This window comes from Vulpes lagopus, chromosome 8 (assembly GCF_018345385.1).
Source record: "Vulpes lagopus strain Blue_001 chromosome 8, ASM1834538v1, whole genome shotgun sequence".
Classification (NCBI taxonomy): domain Eukaryota; kingdom Metazoa; phylum Chordata; class Mammalia; order Carnivora; family Canidae; genus Vulpes; species Vulpes lagopus.
Genome location: NC_054831.1, coordinates 124,313,830 through 124,334,886, shown reverse-complemented (window position 1 = coordinate 124,334,886; position 21,057 = coordinate 124,313,830). Strand labels below are relative to the sequence as shown.

Below are 21,057 nucleotides of genomic sequence, written 5' to 3'. Positions count from 1 at the left end.
ACTGAAATGTTAACATTTACGAGAGATATTGGCAACACACTCCAAGAAATTAAGAGATGCAAAGCACCAGAAATCATTAACGTTCACAGCAACACCACTATTCTAGTATAAAAGTGTTATAAGATTCTATTTTCTCTTAACATCTATAAAGGTGTGGGATCCCTGGGTGGTGCAGCGGTTTGGCGCCTGCCTTTGGCCCAGGGCGCGATCCTGGGGACCCGGGATCGAATCCCACGTCGGGCTCCCGGTGCATGGAGCCTGCTTCTCCCTCTGCCTATGTCTCTGCCTCTCTCTCTCTCTCTTTCTGTGTGACTATGATAAATAAATAAAAATTTAAAAAAAAAAGATCTATAAAGGTGGCCAGCAGGGTACCTGGGTGGCTCAGCTGGTTAAGAATCTGCCTTCAGCTCAGGTCAAGATCCCAGTGTCCTGGGATGGAGCCCCTCATTGGACTTCCTGCTCAGTGGGGAGCCTCCTCCTCCCTCTCCCTTTGCCTGCCACTCCCCCTGCTTGTGTATGTGTGCTCACTCTCTCTGTCAAATAAATAAATACAATTTTAAAAATAAATAAATAAATAAAAGCAGCCATCATTCACTTACCACCCTACAGTGCTGTGTCATTGTCCTAGTACTTCTATTAAGTACTTAGAACCTCTTCTACCATCTATTTCCTCGCTACAATAAAGCTCTTATTTTAAAAATGCACTAATGGGCTGAGCACAGCATGATGTTCAAACCTGTTGAATCACTGTGTTGGACTCCTGAAACTGATGTGACACTGTGTATCAACCACACTCAAATACAAAGATTTTTTTTTTTACAAAGATTAATAAATAAATAAATAATAAAAAATTAAAATGCAAGAATGTGTTAGAACTACAAGTGATTAGAACACATTTAAGTTTCCTGTGACAGTGGTAATATGGGCACCTTATCAAATTTCTGAAAAATATAAGAAACTTAAAAAGACATTCTAAAACAATCCATAACCCTACCACCTAACGTCCGCACTATTAATAATGCTGTCCAGCCTTGGTAGTGCATACCTGTGAGGCCACGATGAGAGCGGTTGCAGCCCAGGTGTGAACAGAGCACTGCCCAGATGTAACCTACTGCTCCAGTTCCTTGTGTAACTGTTCATGACAGGATGTCATAGGCCTAGAATCTCAAAAAAGAGTAATGAAGATATACCATCTTCCTTATCAATGGCATATGTCCAAGCAGCTCCCAGGTGAGCGCCTGTACAGTAATCAAGAGTATCCTCAGATTCAAGGTTATGCTCTGCCATTTACCAGTTCTGAGTCTAGATGAGTCAATCTTTTGAGCCCACTGCCCCCTCTATCAACTGATAACAGTACTTTCTTTTCAAGGTGCTTATGGACTCAATACAATGATCCCTATGATGAAGTAGATGCTGCTGCCTGGTCCACGGTAGGCTTTCATTAATATTTGGTGTTAACACATGCACAGGGATGATGTAGTAATGGCTTAAAAATAGCCATCATTTATTGAACACTTACAGTCTTAAATACCTTGTATAGAACACTTTATGCTGTCCTTACAACAATCCAGTCAAGTATTGTCCTCATTTTATAGATAAGAAACTTAAGTTTAGAGGGAGGAGTTAGATGACTTGCTCAAGGTCACACCAGAAGTAAGAGGTGGAATCAGGCTTTGAACCCAGGAAGTCTGACTTCTGCTCACTCTTAACCACTATAATAACTTCTAGGCAGCATACACTAAACATTAACATGCTAAAATTTGACATTTGGCGGTCTTGAGTGCATATGGTTGGTTTTTTAAAATTACGATATCGCATATAGTTTCCAAAATATAGAGCAAAAATTTGAGGCTGTCAAACTTTCACAGAGTGCTGGGCCTTTAGCCCAGAACTCAGTATGAAAATTCCCGAGGCAGTCCACTGGTAGTCCCAATTACTAGAAAGTTCTTGCCTGTATCAAAGTTGATTCATTTCTTTTCCCCCTTCATTCATCCTAATTCCACCCCTCGGAATCAGCCTGGAATAAATCTCACTCCTCCTCCACATTGGTGATGCTCAAAATTCAGGTCACAGCCTGCAGTCTTTTGTGAAGTTTTTGTTTGTCATGTGTATGTGCTGGATCACAATATAAAATGCATTTCTTACCATGGGTCACAGTCAAAACATTTGGAAGCCACTGTTCTATATGACTATTCTTCAAGTATTTGAAGGCAGCTGTCATGTCCCACCACCTAAAGACACGGAACCTTTCCAGCTTTTGCAATACCTCCTTGTAGCATGTGGATTCTTCTCTTCCCTATGCTGGGTATCATCTTCTGGCCTTGTCACCAAATTCATCTGGGTCTCTCCTCAATCTGCTTTAGGAATGTCTTCCTTAACTACTCTCTCTTAAGGAGCACCACCCTCTCTCTCTCGGCCCCTGACCCTGCCTTATGTTTCTCAATGCACTTTTCACTAACCGACATCCTATTTTATATGCATTTCTTGGTTTATGGTCTTCCCCAACAGAAAGTTCATCACTGAACTCCCAGTCTGTTTCCTGGCACATACTGGTTGCTCAAGTTGTTCAATAATATTTGTGGAATGAATGAATACAAGGGATAGACATATTCTAGCCATAGTGCATATAGATGTGTTCACAATACAACTCTCTCCTTTAGGAGCTACAGTCTATAAAGATTTAACTCACCTGACTATAAATACAAGTATGTTTTCACTCTACTACATGTTTAAAAAAACTTCATCATTTATGTTAGAATATTACCACATATTTTATAAATTTATACATGCATATTCATGGGAAGTGTATGGCAATAATACTAAATCGTGTATACTGTTACTTTATGTGAAATTTTAGGGTATTTGCATGAGTAGTTTTTTTTTTTATGATAGACAGAGAGAGAGAGAGAGAGAGAGAGAGGCAGAGACACAGGAGGGGGGAGAAGCAGGCTCCATGCCGGGAGCCCGATATGGGACTCGATCCCAGGACTCCAGGATCAGGCCCAGGCCAAAGGCAGGCGCTAAACCGCTGAGCCACCCAGGGATCCCTGCATGAGTAGTTTTAAGAACATGAGATTTTTATTGATTCAGTTATATATAACGCTATGGTGCATCTTGGAAGTATTCTACATTTTTCAAAGCGCACTCAGGGAAATAATCCACTTTGTACTTTTCATGAGAAACTGAGAAAGCATGTCAAAGAACTGGAAGGAGCTTTAGCAGCCTTCTAGTGACCACTAAATTCCAATCTCACCCTTTCATTTTACAGATGGATAAACTGAGGCCCAGAGCAGGAAAGCTTTTGGTGAGGGACCCCCAAGGAGCTGGAGTGGATTTGGGATTAGAACTCAGCTCTTTCTCATCCACCCACTGCCTGGCACTGGAGCCCCCAACCGTTTGTACCCTCACAGAGGCAGGGGAGTCAGAAGCCCATGCCCCTGGTAGGAGCTCGGTGGGGAGGGCACTCGGTCATTATCATCATCACTTTAAGTGGGGGCTTTGAGTGCACACCATCAGGCAGGAGGGCCTCAGATACTGTGGCTTCTTCCTGCACTGGGGCACCAACTACCTCGGCAGCGGAATTCCACACGTATCCATCAGGCCAGGGGTCTCAGTGGGTGTCTCAAGAGCTGCTCCAGGTCCTCTCCTCCCTGTCTGCGACCCCCGCGACCCATCCCAGAGCAGAAACGGCCTCCTACCTTGTCTGGTCCCCCTGGGCTGAACCTGACCTGCCCAGCCTCCCTGTCGCTATGGCAACCACAGGCCTAACATTCTAGAGTCCTCCTGCAGGCCGCCTCCTGAGTACTCACATCAGCCAATGGTTTCCTGTGTTTCTTTAGCGTGAAAAGTTGTTGGCCAATTATCAGAGGCGTTTCAAAAGAAAAAAAAACCCTCGGGGAATCTGCCAGAATTTTAGGGTTCTGGTTAACTATGTCTGGATTAGTGGCAGAAACCTAATAAGGGTTTATCTAAGTGATCCCTCAAATATCTTGCGATAGACCAAGAGCCTTAGAATTTTGCCTACCTGGAAACCCTAGTTAAAAGAAGACAACCACCCTTCATCCAAGCCCTGTGCAGTAAAAGAAAAAAAGATTGATAGGGGCAACGATACAAGGACAGACATACAGTGTTCCTTGAGCCCCTCTTTGCAGGCTTCAGAGCAGTCACAGGGATCTTGTCACTCTCCTGCTCAGAACCCACAATACCCCCCCCCCCCCCATTAAATTAGGACAAATCCAAACGTCTTATTAAGCTGTCTCTGGTCGGGTCCTCTGATGGCAGCTGCTACCACCCAAACCCCAGAAAAACCTTGCAACCAGCCACGCTGTCCTTTGGGCAGTTCCTACTTAATGCCAACCTCGTTCTGCTCTCAGGTGTTCCCTCTGAGCTCTCTCTGCCTCCAGATCTGAACCAAAAGTGGCTCTTTCTCCTCCTTTGGGGTGCCGGCCCAAATGCCATTTCTTCTGTAAAATGGGCATGGATGGGCTCAAAGTCTCAGGATCTGAAAAGACATGCGTGTAAGTGGAAAAGTGTAAGCGTGTAAGCCCCACGCACGTGTTGATGACACCTATTGCCTACTGCACACAGGTGCGCACCCATCAAGCGCTAGGCTCCCCGGAGGACCCCGGGCATTTGCGGAGCTGCGGACGCGCTGGGAGGGCTGGTACGCAGCGCGGCCAACAGGTGTTAGGGGAGGGCCCCGCAAGGGATGTAATGTGGATATGGCCCCGAATACTCGAGAAGGCTCTGGGGGGAGCCGGGTCTTGAGACGCGACGGCTTCGAACGCGCGGTGAGAGTATCAGGTGGAGGAACAGCAGGAGCAAATCCTGGGCGGGGGCCGCGAATTGGAAGGTAGGGCTGCGCACCTGTCGGGCAGCGGAGGTGAGCCGTCGCCGGGACAGGCGGAGGGGACGAGAGGAGTCGGTTCCCACGCCCCGGGCGCGGCCGCCAGCGGGGACCCCCCTCCAGGTGAGCGCCGCCTCCCCGAGCCGCTCCCCCTACGCTGCAAGCAAGCTTGGCGGCGCAGCCAATGGCCGGGGGCCGCCCCGCCCACCGCGCCCTCGCAGCCACTCGCCGGCGCGAAGTGCCCTGAGCGGCAGGCGGCCTGGCAAATCAACGCGCGGCCTTTGAAAGCAAAACACTGCCGCAGCCAGGCCGCCCTGGAGTCGGGGAAGGAACTACGGAGGCTGCGCCCCGGGCTGCGCCGAGGGTCCAAGTCCTTTCTCAGAAACCTGTCCTAGGTGGGCCTTGGAGGAGACGCCGCCCGGTGAGTAGTGATTAAGCCTGAGACGGGGCGGGGGGGGGCACTTGAAATTAGCCCTCATTTTTTCAGGAAAGGTAATGCACTTGGACTCCCCTAACGCCCCCTGGTACAAGCACCCTCCCTTCTTGCTGTCACCAGCCTTGCCGGCCTGGGTCTCGCAGCCTCGGAGTGGTATTTTCCCCCCATTTTTGCAAGGGGGGTGGAGGACCACGGGATGGCCCTGATCTAGGTGATGATGGCAGGCTTTAGCAAATCAGGAAGTGAGATGCAGTAACTTTGCCAAAATCATTCCTCTAACGCGCCGGCTCTGGCTTCCTGGCAATAGCAGATGGAGGAGTTAGCAGGTGGGATACGGGGAGGCATTCTGGATCTGCACCGGCTGCTGGAAGTTGTGGTTTCCAGCTCCATGGGAGGGCACTGAAGAGTGTAACCCTGTAGTGAGCCAAAGCCCAGGAAAGGGGAAGGGCTTGGAGTAGCTGGCATCACCACCAGCCAGAAGCTGAATCTTCAGGTGGTGGGAAAGTGTGTGTTTTACTGATTTTTTTTTTTTTTCCAGATAGAGCCAAATTCTAATACAAACCTTGCTCCTAGCAGCCATGAGCTGAGATCCTTTCATCTGTCCAACCTGCTGTGTGGGTTGGTGAAATAATTCATTGAGATAAGGTCAGGGGATGGAATGGAAGCAAGCACCTAGAATTAGCTTTCCTTTTTTGGAGTTAATGACCCTGTGCTCACTGCTGGCTGTGAGGGCCTCAGAATTAAGGGGTCGCTGGGAACACAGAGTTGGCCGCTTGCCTCATGGGCATATGGTAGTGCTAGAAAAGTGCCTGGAAGGCGGAAAAAAGAGAGTCACTAGGTAAGAAAGTGCACCTTACGAGGGAGGACAAGTTGCAAAGAATTCCTCCAAAGCTTTTCATCCAAACTCCTGTCTAGCTGAGGGACAGCCTCCTGTCTTTGCTGGTGATGCCTCCGAGGCCTGGGGGTTCCTGAGGCACAGAGGGAAGCTGCTTTTTAAAAGGGAATTAAATGACAGCAACAGAAGCAAAAACAGAAACCCACCTGAATAAAGCAACTGGTTCCAAAGAAGGTTAGGAGGCCTGGGTTTCTTTCACCCCCTTGGCATGTCCCGCAGGCCTGTTTGCTTTCTCTGACATCCTGTGGGCGGGGCTGGCTACAGCTGTTGTATCTCTGGAGTTGTGGCCGATTAGGCCTGAGTAAGCCATTCCATTCTTTCCTGCGTGCTGCCCCAGGTGCTCCACAGGCCTGCCTTTAGCCAGTCAGTAGGTATTGTATGGAGGTCACCATGCCAAGCTCTGGGCCGGATCTTGGCAAGCTGCAACTGAACAGGGGATTCAGCAGATACTTTCCTAGCTTAGGCTCCGGTGTCCCTTCCGGTGTCCCTTCAGCTCCAGTCCAGGTTGAAAGCTTCCAAGGGTCTCTCAGAGGTCCCTCCCTGGGCCATTCTCCCTTTCTAAGGCTACTATATCCAAAACACTAAAATACATAAATTTAACGCAGTCATGCTTTTCACCCACACATAAAAGCATAGTGAAGAATAATTATGCTTTTCACAAGATTCCAAATATTTATAGGTCTTTACAGTGAGGGAGGTCTGATTATGGGATGTGAGTTATAAAGTTGTCTGATGAGTGTACCTTGTATATATATGTATATGTATATATATATATATAAACCATATGTATATGGGTATATGTATAATTAACATATTGAATATGTACTGCATGTACAACCTCATCTGGAGGCAGCAGCAATAATTTAATTTTGAGGCCCTTCAATAAAGTGAGACAAAGTGAGCCAGATGGTCTTTGTGGCTGCCCCTGTGCTAAGCCTTGCATCCAGTGTCTGCTAGACATTGGACACTGATATATGACTGTGCTGTTCACACCAGGAACCAGCATTCCTGGGGGTAGGGCTAGATAACAGAAGGAACTGGAAGTTGTAGGACAAGCAAAAGACAACTTACTGAAGACTTGGGGCATAGCAGAGGCTGTGTCCATTTGGCACATAGCCCTCCATAAATATTTGTTGCATGAATGCATGAAAGATATTTGTGGGCAAATTAAACAATTAAGCTGATAAAAATAAAATTAATACTAATAATAGCTGCCATTCATTGACCATTTGCTGTGCATGCATTTTACATGCATTATTTCATCAAATTCTCACAACAACTCTGTAGGGGTAGGAACGCTATTATCTGTATTTTACAGCAGAGAGAACTAACTGCAAAGTTAAATGACTTGGCCAGGGAAAATAGGTAGCATATGACAAATCAAAAGCTATTTGAAACATTTTTATATTAAAATAGCATAGAGGGGTGTCTGGGCGGTTCAGTCGGTTAAGCATCTGGCTCTTTTTTTTTTTTTTTTTAAAGATTTATTTATTTATTTATGATAGAGAGAGAGAGAGAGAGGGGCAGAGACACAGGAGGAGGGAGAAGCAGGCTCCATGCTGGGAGCCTGACGTGGGACTTGATCCCGGGACTCCAGGATCGCGCCCTGGACCAAAGGCAGGTGCTAAACCACTGAGCCACCCAGGGATCCCCAGCATCTGGCTCTTGATCTCAGCTCAGGTATTGGTCTCAGGGTTGTGAGTTTAAGTCCCCACATTGAAAAATAAATAAATAAACTAATTAATTAATTAATTATAGACTTTGTAGTAGAATCCAAATTTGTATGGATCCCCCCTGCCCAGGAAGACCTCAAAGAAACCCTTAGCACTGTGGTAAGGGGTTTTGCCTATGCCTTTCAGAACCCTGGGAGCATATACGTCATCTTTCTTCTCTATTTAGTAGAAAAGCTTGACATGTGCTGAAAATATGAGTCCAATAAAGCTAATGAGAATTACTGTCATTGCTCATTTTACTTGAGGCCACATTAATACCCCCACTTTACAGATGAGGCACCTGAGTCCCCCAGAGCTGATGTGATCTGGTCAGACAGGTCTTCTCCTAGGGCCCAGTGTTACCTCACTTGTGCTCAGCTGACCCTTGTAGCATCCCAGTTCTTCCACCATCCACAGAGGTAGCTTGTCTTTCCATTCTTTCTTCCCTAAGTCAGAACACAGATGGTTCCTTTTTTTTTTTTTATGGCAGGATATTTTTTTTGGAGGCCTGGAGAGGTAGGCAAGGGCAATGTTTTACTTCTGTGGAAGCCTATAGAAAAGGCAGGATTTAGGATGTGATGGGAGGAAGAGAAAAGGTGATTCTTAAGGGCCAGAGGGAACAGTTCTGAGGTAAATGAGCCATGTCTTTATTAAGGGGGCCAAAGGCATGATACATTTTTTTTTTTTTTTAATGGCTTCACTTCTCATGGCAGCTGGTGTTTTGTCCTCATAGTATTCTCTCCTCATGTAACAAAGCTGGGCTCAATGCTTCATGGTACATGCATTTTTAATGTTCCTCCCCACCACCCTAGAGCACCGCCGGCATAGGGAATCGCACCCTTGTCTGTCTGCTTGGGAGAGAGAACTTGGCACTTCCCTGAGTGGAGGAGAGAAAGAGGCTGTAAATCATCCAGAAGAGTCTTCAAGTCCTCCGATGGCTGGCGAGAGGAGGTGAACGACGCCAGGATGGTCTCCAGTCTGGGCCCCGCGTAGCAGCAGCCGCTCCAGCTCCCAGGCCAGGCCCAGGGAATGTGCCACTAGAGCACCATGGACCGAGCCCCCAGCGCGGCCCTGCAGCTGCGCCAGCTCCCACCCACGAGCAGCGCCCACCCGGTCGGCGAGGTTTCCTTCTCCTACAAGGCAAGAGCTTTTGTGGTTTGGAAATTTTGTGTTTTTCTAACAAGGGGGTAGCACAGTACAGCGTTGGCTCACAGACACGTCCCGGGTCTGCGTGCCTGTCATTGGCAGAAACAGGCACAACATGTGTAGGAGAACGTGTAATCCAGAGGAAAGAAATGTTCACTAAAATACGTAGAAATAGGGGGTTAGAGAAAGACATAAAAATAGAAAGGTAAAAAAACTGTTTTTAAAGTAACACACTCCTAGTTAGATTTGTTTGTTTTTAAATCACCTACTCTATTACTCGGGAGGCAAGCTTTATTCATATTTCAGGATATTTCCTTCCTGTCTTTTTTCAGTGTTGCACATTTGGGATCAGGTTGTACAGAAAGTTTTGTATCTTGGTTGTTTCACTTAAGCCTATGTGTGGGTTTCTCCCCCATGTCATTGAGTAGTGCTTTAACATGTCCTTTTTGGATGATTGAGTTGTCATATCAAAATTTTCTGGATTGGTTCTCTATTGTTGGCTATTCAGGGTTGTTTCTAATCTAGGGTGACTGTAATAGACTTTTTTTTTTAAGATTTTATTTATTTATTCATGAGAGACACAGAATGAGAGAGAGAGAGGCAGAGACACAGGCAGAGGCAGAAGCAGGCACCATGCAGGGAGCCGGATGTGGGACTCGATCCCTGGACTCCAAAATCGCACCCTGGGCGGAAGGCAGGTGCTAAACTGCTGAGCCACCCAGGGATCCCATCTAAGGTGACTGTAAACAGTGCTGCAGGGCATGCTTTTTTCCTATCTCTAAGAATTGGCTAGCCCGGGGAGAAATGGTCTGGTGCTTAATGAGCTAGGCCACAAATGCCAGAGCATCAAGTACACAGAACATAAGAAAATGCAGTATTAGTAGGTTCCATGATGAATGGATGCCAAATAGACAAATACAAAAATACTAAGAAGACACAGAACACTCCCCCAGATGAAATTTCTAATAAGTTTCCATTTTAATTACAAAATAATATTTAGTTACTTATTACAGAAATACCTTCCTGCTAGAGCAGAGATAAATCAATCATGGTGACTCTACCAACAAGCTTAAGAATTGAGGGAGGAGGGGGCACCTGGGTGGCTCAGTCCATTAAGCTTAAGGCTCTTGGTTTTGGCTCAGGTTGTGAGATTGAGCCTGGAGTTGTTGGGCTCTGTACTCAGCATGGAGTCTGCTTCAGACTCTCTCTCCCTCTCCCCCTCCCTGCTGCACATGCCTGCTCTCTCTAAAATAAATAAATTTTTAAAATAAAAAAATGAATCGAGATGGGAGACAGGCACACTCGCCAAGTTACAAGCAAACTGAAGTTCAAGGTGGGATAAAGGGAAGAAGACCTGGGTTCGAATCCCTACTCTGCTCCTTCCTAGCTAAGTGTTGTTGGACACACGGCTTAGCCTCTCAGAGCTTCTGTCATAGGTAGAATGGTGGTAGTAACACCTCCCTCCATCCCTCATCCCTCCAATCATGTGGATCAATGGAAAAGCACCTAGCCTTTGCACGAAGCATGCAGAGGGTGCTTGGCTCAGAAGCGCCTGTGCTTATTAAAAGGAACAGAGGAAGGTATGTAAAGCAAAGGGAGGTGTAGTTAATTCTGCCTGGGGAAGTTGTTTCCCTCCTCCTTTATTTTGTTAAGGCTGTTGGTTGCAAGGAATAAAAACTCATTTCAGAGGCGATGAGCTGAAAGAGAAAACTATCCTAAGGCTACAGGGTAGCTCCTGGAACCAGAGGTAGGAAGGGCAGTGGAGATTGCAACTACTGGGAAGATCTGATTGGCCAGCTTGTGTCAGGTGTCTACCATGGTCCAATCTGCGGTGGGGTTACACAGCAAACAGGTTTCTGGGGCTCCCTCTGGGATGGCTCTCAGTGGAAGGTGGTTATATGGGATGGGTGGGCTGCCCCCAACCATCGCTTATCTTTGGTGCAAGGAGAACATTAAGAGGGCCCAAGTTCAGCTTGATCAATGGGGTGAAGTCAGGAATTTGCCTTCAGTGGCAGCTGTGCTCTCTGCCCTGGTTGTTGGGGCCGGGGTCTGTGAAAAGAGGCCAGCTGCCCATGAGGCAGCATCGCCACGGGTTCCTGGCACTGGAGGCTCAGTTTCGAGTCTCAGTTTCTTCTTTTCAGCAAATAGGCATTTCAGCTGAGCACCTGCTTTCGGTGCCTGTGTGGCATGGATGGGGGCTGTATAAATACCTGAGATATCTCTTCCCTGAAGGAGTGTACAGTCTAGCAAGGAGGTGAGGGAAGCTATTTCTGTCAGTATCTTACCCTCCAGGACAGAATTTGATACAAAGGTAGAGATGCAACAGGTGTTAAGAGCATGGCCTTTAGCATCAGAGAAACTTGCCTTCAAATCCCAACGCTCTTGCTCTCTTTATCATTATAACTTGGGGGGAAGTCATGCAGCTCTTTGCAGGTCAGTTTTAAATCCATCCTATAGGGTAATTACGAGGATGACCTGAATGTACAGGTGAAGGAAACTGAAGCTGCCTGCACCATCCCCTGTTTCTACCAATAGAAATCCTACCTCTCCTCCCAGCTCCAGCTCAGATATCACCTTTGGCAGTTTTCCTGGCAGGAAAATGCAAGTCCTTTATCACGCTTCCACAGCCAGTTCCAATGACCATAGTAATCACCATGATCATAATGGCAGCTAACATTTGTTGAGGATTTACTATATGACGGGGACTGTGCTAATCCTCACAAAGCCCCCTAAAGCAGGTACTCTTACAATCCCATCTTACATATTAGGAAACTAGCACAGAGAGGTTAATTCACTTACCTAAGGCCACATAGTCAATAGGTAATAAAGCTAGGATCTGAATTGAGTCTGTGCATTGCCAAGGCCCTTGCTTTTATCCACCACTCCCTGCTGCCTGCATTGTGCCAGACACTCTGAGAGGCCCCTTCTCTCCCTGACATTGATTATTAAGTTTTGAAATGGCAATCCTGGGGAAGATAATGCCTCCCCTGCTGGAGAAGGTAAGCGTCAGGGAGGTGGCCTGAAGCGAGGTTACAGGTTAGCAGAACCTGCTTAGCCAGACAGATGCATCTTTTGTATTTGAATCTGAGTGACCCTCAGAGCAAGCCCAAATACGGTCTATACTTAACTATGGGCATTTTTAAGCCTAAGGGATTGTGGGAGGTCAGTTTAAATAGCAAGTGATGACTGGTCTTATCACCGTGGTGTTTAAATAGAGGCCCTTGTTGGCAGATGAAAAGCAGGTGTTGGAACAGGTGATCGGAGCTGAGATTTCACTCGGACACCACTACCCAAGCAAGGTTTTCTGCGTCTGTGACCTTTGGCTGCTTTTCTGGAAACAGTTTTTTTCCCGGAGTTGTAGCTGGGAGAAGATCAGTTCTTGGAACCAGAAGGGTCCACCCTTAGAGCTGTTGCTAATAATAGTGATAGTAAAAATGAAAATGGTAAAGATAATAGTAACAAGCCAGGACTGTGTTAGTATTTTTCATGTGGCAGGTGATCTTTCCACACGTGCCTTATTTCATGTGACGTGACAATCCTGTGAGAGTTTACAGTCGCTCCACTTTTCAGAGGGGAGGCTGAGGCTCAGAGAGTTAAGCTGATCCCCCCCCGAAGTCACACAGGACTCCAGCCCAGGACCTGTTGGTCTTTGCCGTCCACCCAGGAAACCTGAAACAGAGAGAGAAGTGACTTTGGTCTTGCTGCCCTGCCCTTGATACTGAGGTCTGTTGAGGCCACACTGAGAAAGCCACTGAGTCTGACACCTTGCTGCCTGCTCTTCGTGTGTTGCCCTCATCCTACTCCCCTCGCCAGTGACAAGTCTCCCATCCAGAGACTGTGCTACGAGTATAGTGACCAGAAGTCCTGGCTTGTGCCTCATGTCTGTCTATATTGATAGAGCCTCCTCTATTCTCCCAATGTCCCACTTGGGTCTACCTGTGTCCTAATTATAAGCTTCCTGATAGTTGGGAGGCCTCACTACTTCCTCATCTGTAATATGTTGGGGAGCACAGTGTTGGGGGGACCTGTTCAGGCCTGGCCCTGACGCTTGCTCGCTCTGTGACTCTGGCCAAGTCTTGGTCATTCTCAGGTAGCTGAGATCCTTGTACTTGCCTTCAAGATGAGGATGGCCCCTGCCCCCTTCCTCCCTCTTTCCCACCTCAGTGGACTGTGCCCAGTGAAGTCAAGAGCCAGTTGGGAGCTGGATTAACTGTTGCCTCAGAAACATCCTCCGTATCTGACATTGCAGGTGAAGGAAGTCAAGAACCAGAGACTTTGCAGGTGAAGACGCTGGCCTGAGGCCAGCACCAGGCGGTTCTCACAGCCTGCCCCTCTGTGGGAAACTGTTGTTTCAGTCTAGGACAGACTCTTGCAGTCCAGGGCCGGGTCCCTGTTCTGGATTAGCTGTCCACGTTTATTTGTTGAACACTTACACTTTAGGTAACTTCTGTGAACACACCTGGAATAGTTCCTCTGTAGAAGGGGAGTACAGGGGCTTGTCCAGAGGCAGAACCCACCCAGGCACCACCCCTCCTTACCTCCCTCCCTGCCGGCATCCCCAGGCACACCCATTGACAATTTTCAAGCTCTGAGGTCTGGAAGAGGAGCTTACTGTCAGGAGTTCTGCTCACCTAAGTTCACTCTTAGGCCAGACACCTGAGGGCTGCTAATAGGTGTATGTTCAAACTGTGTAACCCCTGGGCCAGTGGCATTGCCTTTGCTTGACTTTAAATACTCATAAAGTTGAACTAAACACCACTTCCCAAGAGCTTGGGGCATAATTAACATTGGTGAAGCCCTTTGAAATGCCTGGATGAAAGGATATTTAATTATATTGCGCTGTTACTAAGCACATCTGTCCATAGCCGGTTATTATGCATGGAGATTAATATGTTTGTGGAAATGGCCTATAAAAGAAACCTCAGCTGCCCACATCACGAGTGGGAATGTAGCACTTATGAGGCGGGGTTTTTTTTTTTCCTAATTTCTTTTATCACTTGTGAAGGACACCCCAGAGCACACAGTGGGAGATGGTCCGGGGGAGTAGTTACCACCAGGAGACTGGAAATCAGGCCTCGAGCCACACAAACCCTTTCGTCCCCACCTTGGGCATGTTCTTGTACTTCTCTGGGCCACCCTTTGTTCAGAGTAAAGTCCTTTGAGCTTGTATGCAGGGATGAGGACTCCTAATAGTCCCCACTTGGTTGGTTGTGGTTGTGGCCCAAAGACAATGCATGGAGAGGGCCTCGCACCACACCTAATCTGTATGTATGAAAATACTCCAGGAAGACCGGCCTTTATTAACCTTTTAACCTTGTTTTAACCTTGTTTTTAACCTTGTTTTTCCTGCTGCTCAGACTGATTATCCTTGTGAGTTTTATAATTTTTATTTTTTAGATTTCGGCCCTCACCATTCTCTTCCCCAAAATAGTGTTGACTTGTCTGTGCAGTGGCAGCAGCTGGTTTTCCTTCTTTTTTTTTTTTTTTTTTTTTTTGAAGATTTTATTTATTTATTTATGTGACACAGAGAAAGAGAACAGAAGCAGGGGCAGTGGCAGGCAAAGGGAGAGGGAGAAGCAGACTCCTCGCTGAGTAGGGAATGGGCACAGGGCTCCATCTGAGGACCCTGGGATCCTGACCTGAGCTGAAGAACCACCCAGGTGCCCCCCAGGTTTCCCTTCTTGATCTCTTTACTTTCCCATGGAGGGTTGTTAACAACACAGTCTCAGGCAGCCTTATGGATTTTGTCCTCATCTCGTCAGAGGACAGCTTGGTCTCTTGGGGTAAAAATAAGCTAGCGGCTAGCAGTTATAGGTTGAACCATTTGAAACTGCCATTTTGTGTAGATCAGAATGGCTGAACAGTGGCAATTTCATAAAATTCACCCTAATTCTAAGTTCCCAAGGTAAGTGCTTTCTTCCCATGATCTCAGGAAGGCCACACACCAGCTCTGAGAAAGCAGCACTATCGTCCCCGCTAGCCAAGGAGGTGAAACAAATTTCCCAGCCCACCTACCTTTGAACCTGTCTGTAGCCCTGTGACCCCTGCTTGTCCTCTGAACAGCACTCACTCTGGTCTTAGCTTTCTGTACAACCCCTGGAGCCTATTTCCATTTCGCCTTTGTCCCCATAAAGGAAATAAGGCAGCTGTGAGGTGTTGTTGGAGCCAGGAGCCAGAATCAGTCCTTTTGTCTCCTACCTGCCCGAGGCAATTGTTGTAGAATGACTGCCAGTTAATACTTTCAGCCATTAATCATTAGTGTAGGTAAACTGAGTTTCTGGGCTGATTGCCAGACAGGCAATCGGCCCCAATCTCTACCTCCATGAGGCTAAGGTCCTTGCTCTGTATCCTCTGTACCACACTTAGGAAAGGGCTTCCTTTGGAGTGTTCAGACTTGACCCTCTAAAGAAACACCGTGTATTTCCTCATTCATATCTTTGGTTGACATCTAAAACTTAAAACTTGTGTTACAAGTAAAGTATGTCATTTCTGGCACATTTTAATACTAGTATTTTTTTTTATAGTCCCTGGAATATAAAGCTCCCCTACCCCCTGCCATCAGCTTTGTGAAAAAGCTCTTATTTAGAAGTTGGAAATTTTACATCATTCCTTTTTCTCCTTAATTTTGTATTTCCCTTGTTTCCCCAACAGAATTTTGTCCACAAACAGGGTCTATCTTTTAACATTTAAAAATGGTATGAATACTTATAATACTTCTCTACAAGAAAAAATGTAAAATATGCAAATTTCACTTTTTAATATTTTCTTTGATAGAAGGTGTGAAACAACAAAAATTCAACCAAGTGAATTTTGAAGATCTGATTGGCTTTATTAATTGATTCCTGAATCAGGCAGCATCACACCTAGCAAGTGGAGGGGAGCTCCAAGAGCCTCTAGAAAGGGGAGAGGGTTGTTGTGGGTTTTTTTTTTTTTTCGTCCTTTGCTGGCTATTTCTTAAGTAACTTTAATTCTAAATAATCAGTTTGCCAAAAAAGACATATTTTGGGGTGATATGTACTCCTCAACAATTTCTGTTAGGTTTACCAAAAAGGCATTGTCAATTATAATTTTTCATTTAGAGGCACGTTGGATTAACCTACCTAGAAAGGGTTGGGGAAATTAACATCTTATTAATTTTACTACACCATTGTCTATACTGTATTTCAATACATATATTTTATTTAAAAAAATGTTTAAGCTCCACACACAATGTGGGGTTTGAACTCACAACCCTGATATCAAGAGTCACATACTCTACTGAGCCAGACAGACATCTCAATACATGTATTTTAATTATTTACTATAATATTTTTATACTATAATATTTTTAAGATTTTATTTATTCATGAGAGACACAGAGAGACAGACACAGACAGAGGGAGAAGCAGACTCCTCATAGGGAACCCGATGCGGGACTCCATCCCTGGCTCAGGGATCACGCCCTGAGCTGAAGGCATACACAACCACTGAGTCACCCAGGCATCCCTGTACTATAATATTTTTTCAGTATAGTATTTGTACATATAAATTTAATTATAAATTCTTCATTACATGCTTGAATATAGTCATTATAATCCCCAACACAATCACTAAGAAAATAAATAGTGAAGGAAATGATAAGGGAATTAAAATGGTACACTAGAGGGGCACCTGAGTGACTCGGTTGAGTGTCTAACTCTTGGTTTCAGCTCAGGTCATGATCTCATGGGTCAAGAGATTGAGTCCAGCACTGGGCTCTGTGCTCAGCAGGGAGTCTGCTTGAAGATTCTCTCCCTTTGCCTCTCTCCTGGCTCATGTGTATGCTCTCTTTCAAATAAATAAGTAGAATCTTTTTTTTTTATGGTATACTAGAAAATATATCTATTTAACACAAAATTAAGCAGTAATGGAGAAACAGGAACAAAAAAAGAAAGACATGACATGTAGAAAACAAAATAGCAGAAATCCTTCCTTATCAGTAATTACATTAAATGTAAATGACTTAAACTCTCTAATTAAAGGGAAGAGATTGACAGAATAGATTTTTTTAAAGAAACATAATACAAAAAAAAAAGAAACATAATACAAGTATATGCTATTTATAAGACATTCACTTTATATTCAAAGATAAAAATGAGGGGGATGCCTGAACAGCTCAATTGGGTAAGCATCCAATTCTTGATCGCAGCTCATGTCTTGATTTCAGGGTCATGAGTTCAAGCCCCAATTGGAGACTACTTAAAAAAAAAAAAAGAAGACAAAAATGAAGTTGAAAGTAAAAGGATGGGAAAAGATATCCTATGCAAGCAGTAACCAAAAGAGTTGGACTGGTTATACTAACATTAGACAAAATAGAATTTAAGATGAAAATTGTTCTGAGTGACAAAGAAGGACATTATGTAATGGTAAAAGTCAATTGTATCAAGAAGATATAACAATAATAAAATATATATGCACCAAAATACATGAAGCAAAAATTGACAGAATGGAAAGAAGAAATAGGCAGTTCAGCAGTTCTCATTGGAGACTTCAGTACCATACTAGCAGAAGATTGGCAAAGGAATAAAACAATGTATAGGAATAAAACCTGAGTGGCTCAGTCAGTTAAGCAGCTAACTCTTGGCTTCAGCTCAGGTCATGGTCTTGGGGTCCTGGGATCAAGCCCCACATTGGGCTCCATGCCCAGCAAGGAATCTGCTTGAGATTCTTGCCCCCTCCCTCTGATCCTTCCCCTACTCGTGCATACTCTTTCTCTCTCTTAAGTAAATAAATAAATCTTTACAGAAAATAAATAAAAATACAAATACTTTAAATGCTTATCATTATCTGAGCTTCAGCATGTCACGGTCTTTTTGCTGGTGAAGTGTCTTGTCTCCATGTTGATAGCTGCTGACTGATCAGGATGATGAATGCCAAAGATTGAAATGGCTATGGCAGTTTCTTAAAATAGGACAATAATGAAGTTTGCTACACTGACTCTTCCTTTCACAAACAATTTCTCTGTAGTGTGTGATGCTATTTGAAAGCATTTTACCCACAGAACTTCTTTCAAAATTGGAGTCAATCCTCTCAAACCCTGCTACTGCTTTAGCAACCAAGTTTATGTAATAATCCAAGTCATTTGCTTCATTTCAACAATCTTCACAGCATCTTCTCCAGGAGTAGATTACATCCATCACTTTCTTTGCTTGTCTATAAGAAGCACCTCTCAGTGCATCTGGGTGTTCAGTTGGTTGAGCAGCCAACTCTTGATTTCAGCTTGGGTCATGATCTCAGGGTCATAGGATTGAGCCATGCATTAGGCTCTGTACTCAGTGTGAGATCTGTTTCAGATTCTCCTTCTTCCTCTGCAAACCACACCCCACCCTGGCCTCTGCTCACATTCATGGTCTCTTACTCTCTTTCTAAAATAAATAAATAAAATCTTTTTAAAAATACTAAGAAGCACCTTTTATCTGTTCAGGTTTCATCCTGAGATTGCAGCAAATGCAGTACCATCTTCAGGCTGCACTTCTCACTCTAGTTCCTTTGCTGTTAACAAATCTGCAGCTACTTCCCCCATTGAAGTCTTGAACCACTCACAGTCATCCATGAGGGTTGGAATCAACTTTTTCTAAACTCTTGTGAGTGTTAATATTTTGACCTTCCCATGAATCACAAATGTTCTTCCTGGTGTCTAGAATGGTGAATCCAATCCTGAAGGTTTTCAATTTACTTTGCTCATATCCATAGAGAAATCACCCTCTATGATAGCTATAGCCTTAAGATATGGATTTCTTTTTTTAAGATTTTATTTATTTTAGAGAGCAGGGAGCAGAGCAGAAGATGGACAAGCAGACTCCATGCTAAGTGCAGAGCCCCATGTGGGGCTCCATCTCACAACCTTGAGATCATGACCTGAGCTGAAATCAAGAGTTGGATGCCAAAAAAAAAAAAAAAAAAAGAATTGGATGCCCAACCTACTGAGCCACCCAGGCACCCCAAGAAATGTATTTCTTAAATAATGAGATTTGAAAGTTGAAATCACTTCTTGATCCATGGGATGCAGAATGGATGATGTGTTAGCAGGCAGGAAGACAACATTAATCTTGATGTACATCTCCATCGGAGCTCTTGGGTGACAAGGCACATTGCCAGTGAGCAGTAATGTTTCAAAAGAAACCTTTTTTTCTGGGCAGTAAGTTTCAACAGTGAGCTTAAAATATTTTGTAAACCATGTTGTCAACAGATGTGCTCTCATCAAGGCTCTGTTGCTATATTTATATAACATAGGCAGAATAAATTTAGCATAATTCTTAAGGGCCCTAGGATATTTGGAATGGCAAATGAACATTGGCATCAGCTTAAAGTCACCAGCTGCATTGACCCCTAATAAGACAGTCAACCTGTGTTTTTTTTGTTTTTGTTTTTTTTAAGTAGGCTCTATGCCCAGTGTGGAGCACAATGTGGGGCCTAAACCCACAACCCTGAGATGGAGACCTGACCCAAGATCAAGAGTCAGATACTGAGCCACCCAGGTGCCCCTGTCATTTGGCATTGACTTCTCCTCTCCAGCTATGAAACTTCTCGATGGCATCTTCCAATAGAAGGCAGTTTGGTCTACATTGAAAATCTGTTGTTTAATTAGCCACCTTTGTCAATTATCTTAGCTAGATTTTCTGGATAACTTGCTACAGCTTCTACATTAGCACTTCTTCACCTCACCCTTTTATTTTATGGAGATGGCTTCTTTCCTTAAACCTCATGAGCCATCCTCTGCTAGCCTTCGACTTCTTCTGCAGCATCTTCCCCTCACTCCATAGAATTGAAGAGAATGAGGGCCTTGCTGTGAATTAGGCTCTGGCTTAAGGAATTCTGTGGCTGGTTTGATCTCCTATCCAGACCACTCAAACTTTCTCTGTATCAGCAATGAAGCTGTTTTGCTTTATTATAATTTGTGCGTTCACTGAACACACACTTTTTAAAAAAATATTTTTATTTATTCATGAGAGACACAGAGAAAGGGGGGCAGAGGCATAGGCAGAGGGAGAAGCAAGCTCCATGCAGGGAGCCCGATGTGGGACTCGATCCTGGGACTCCAGAATCCTGCCCTGGGCCAAAGGCAGGCACTCAACTGCTGAGCCACCCAGGCGTCCCTGAATACACACTTTTAATTTCCTTCAAGAACTTTTATTTTCCATTCACAACTTGGCTAACTGTTTGGCACAGGGAGTCTAACTTTCAGCCCATCTAGCTTTTGAATATGCCTTCCTCACTGAGCTTAATCATTTCTAGTTTTTGTTTTTTAATATTTTAAAAAAAAAAATTAAGTAATCTCTTACACCCTGCAATGTGGGGCTTGAACCTATAGCCCTGAGATCATGAGTTGCATGATTTGCCAACTGAACCAGCCAGGTGCTTCAATCATTTCTAACTTTTGATTTAAAGTGAGAGACAAAAAAATAAATAAATAAATAAATAAAGTGAGAGACATTTGGCTCTTCCTTTTGCTTGAACACTTAGAGGCCTTTGTAGGCTTATTAATTGGCCTAATTTCACTATTGTGTCTCAGGACATAGGGAGGCCCCAGAACAGGAAGGGAGACAGGCAATAGCCTATTGGCAAAGCGACCAGAACACACAAAGCACTTATTGATTAAAGCCACTGTCTTATATGGGCATGATTTATGGCACCCCAGAACAATTACAGTCGTAACATCAGAGATCACTGTTTATAGATTACCATACCAAATATAATAATAGTGAAAATACTTGAAATATTGTAAGAATTACAAAATATGACACAGAGGGGTACCTGGGTGGCTCAGTCAGTGAAGCATCTGCTTTTGGCTCAGGTCGTGATCCTGGGATAGAGCTCCATGTCTAGCTCCCTGCTCAGTGGGGGGGCCTGCTTCGCCTTCTCCTTCTGCCACTCCCCCTGCTTGTGCTTTCTCTCTCTCTCTCTCTCTCTCTCTCTCTCAAATTTTTTTTTCCTCTCAAAATTTTTTAAGTATTTATTTATTCATGAGAGACACAAAGAGAGAGGTGGAGACACAGGCAGAGGA

At 44.8% G+C, this 21,057-nt stretch overlaps 2 protein-coding genes across 6 annotated transcripts in view; one reads left to right on the top strand and one right to left on the bottom strand.

Annotated features, from left to right (window-relative positions):
• Positions 1 to 4,996, bottom strand: part of STPG1 (sperm tail PG-rich repeat containing 1) — a 50,783-nt gene extending 45,787 nt beyond the window's left edge. For 2 of the 5 annotated variants that reach the window (XM_041768339.1, XM_041768345.1), the window contains exons 1-3: positions 4,867 to 4,996; positions 4,358 to 4,501; positions 1,046 to 1,164 (exon numbers count right to left, since the gene is read on the bottom strand). The gene's annotated coding sequence lies outside the window, so the exon portion shown is untranslated. The remainder of the gene's footprint in view (positions 1 to 1,045; positions 1,165 to 4,357; positions 4,502 to 4,866) is intronic. The other 3 variants (XM_041768340.1, XM_041768341.1, XM_041768342.1) reach the window with 3 other exon arrangements.
• A 140-nt stretch (positions 4,997 to 5,136) lies between these two features.
• NIPAL3 (NIPA like domain containing 3) overlaps positions 5,137 to 21,057 on the top strand; it is a 53,298-nt gene continuing 37,377 nt past the window's right edge. Inside the window, exons 1-2 of the mRNA XM_041766573.1 lie at positions 5,137 to 5,267; positions 8,702 to 9,029. Of these exons, the coding sequence (XP_041622507.1) occupies positions 8,937 to 9,029 (93 nt within the window). The 5' untranslated portion in view covers positions 5,137 to 5,267; positions 8,702 to 8,936. The remainder of the gene's footprint in view (positions 5,268 to 8,701; positions 9,030 to 21,057) is intronic.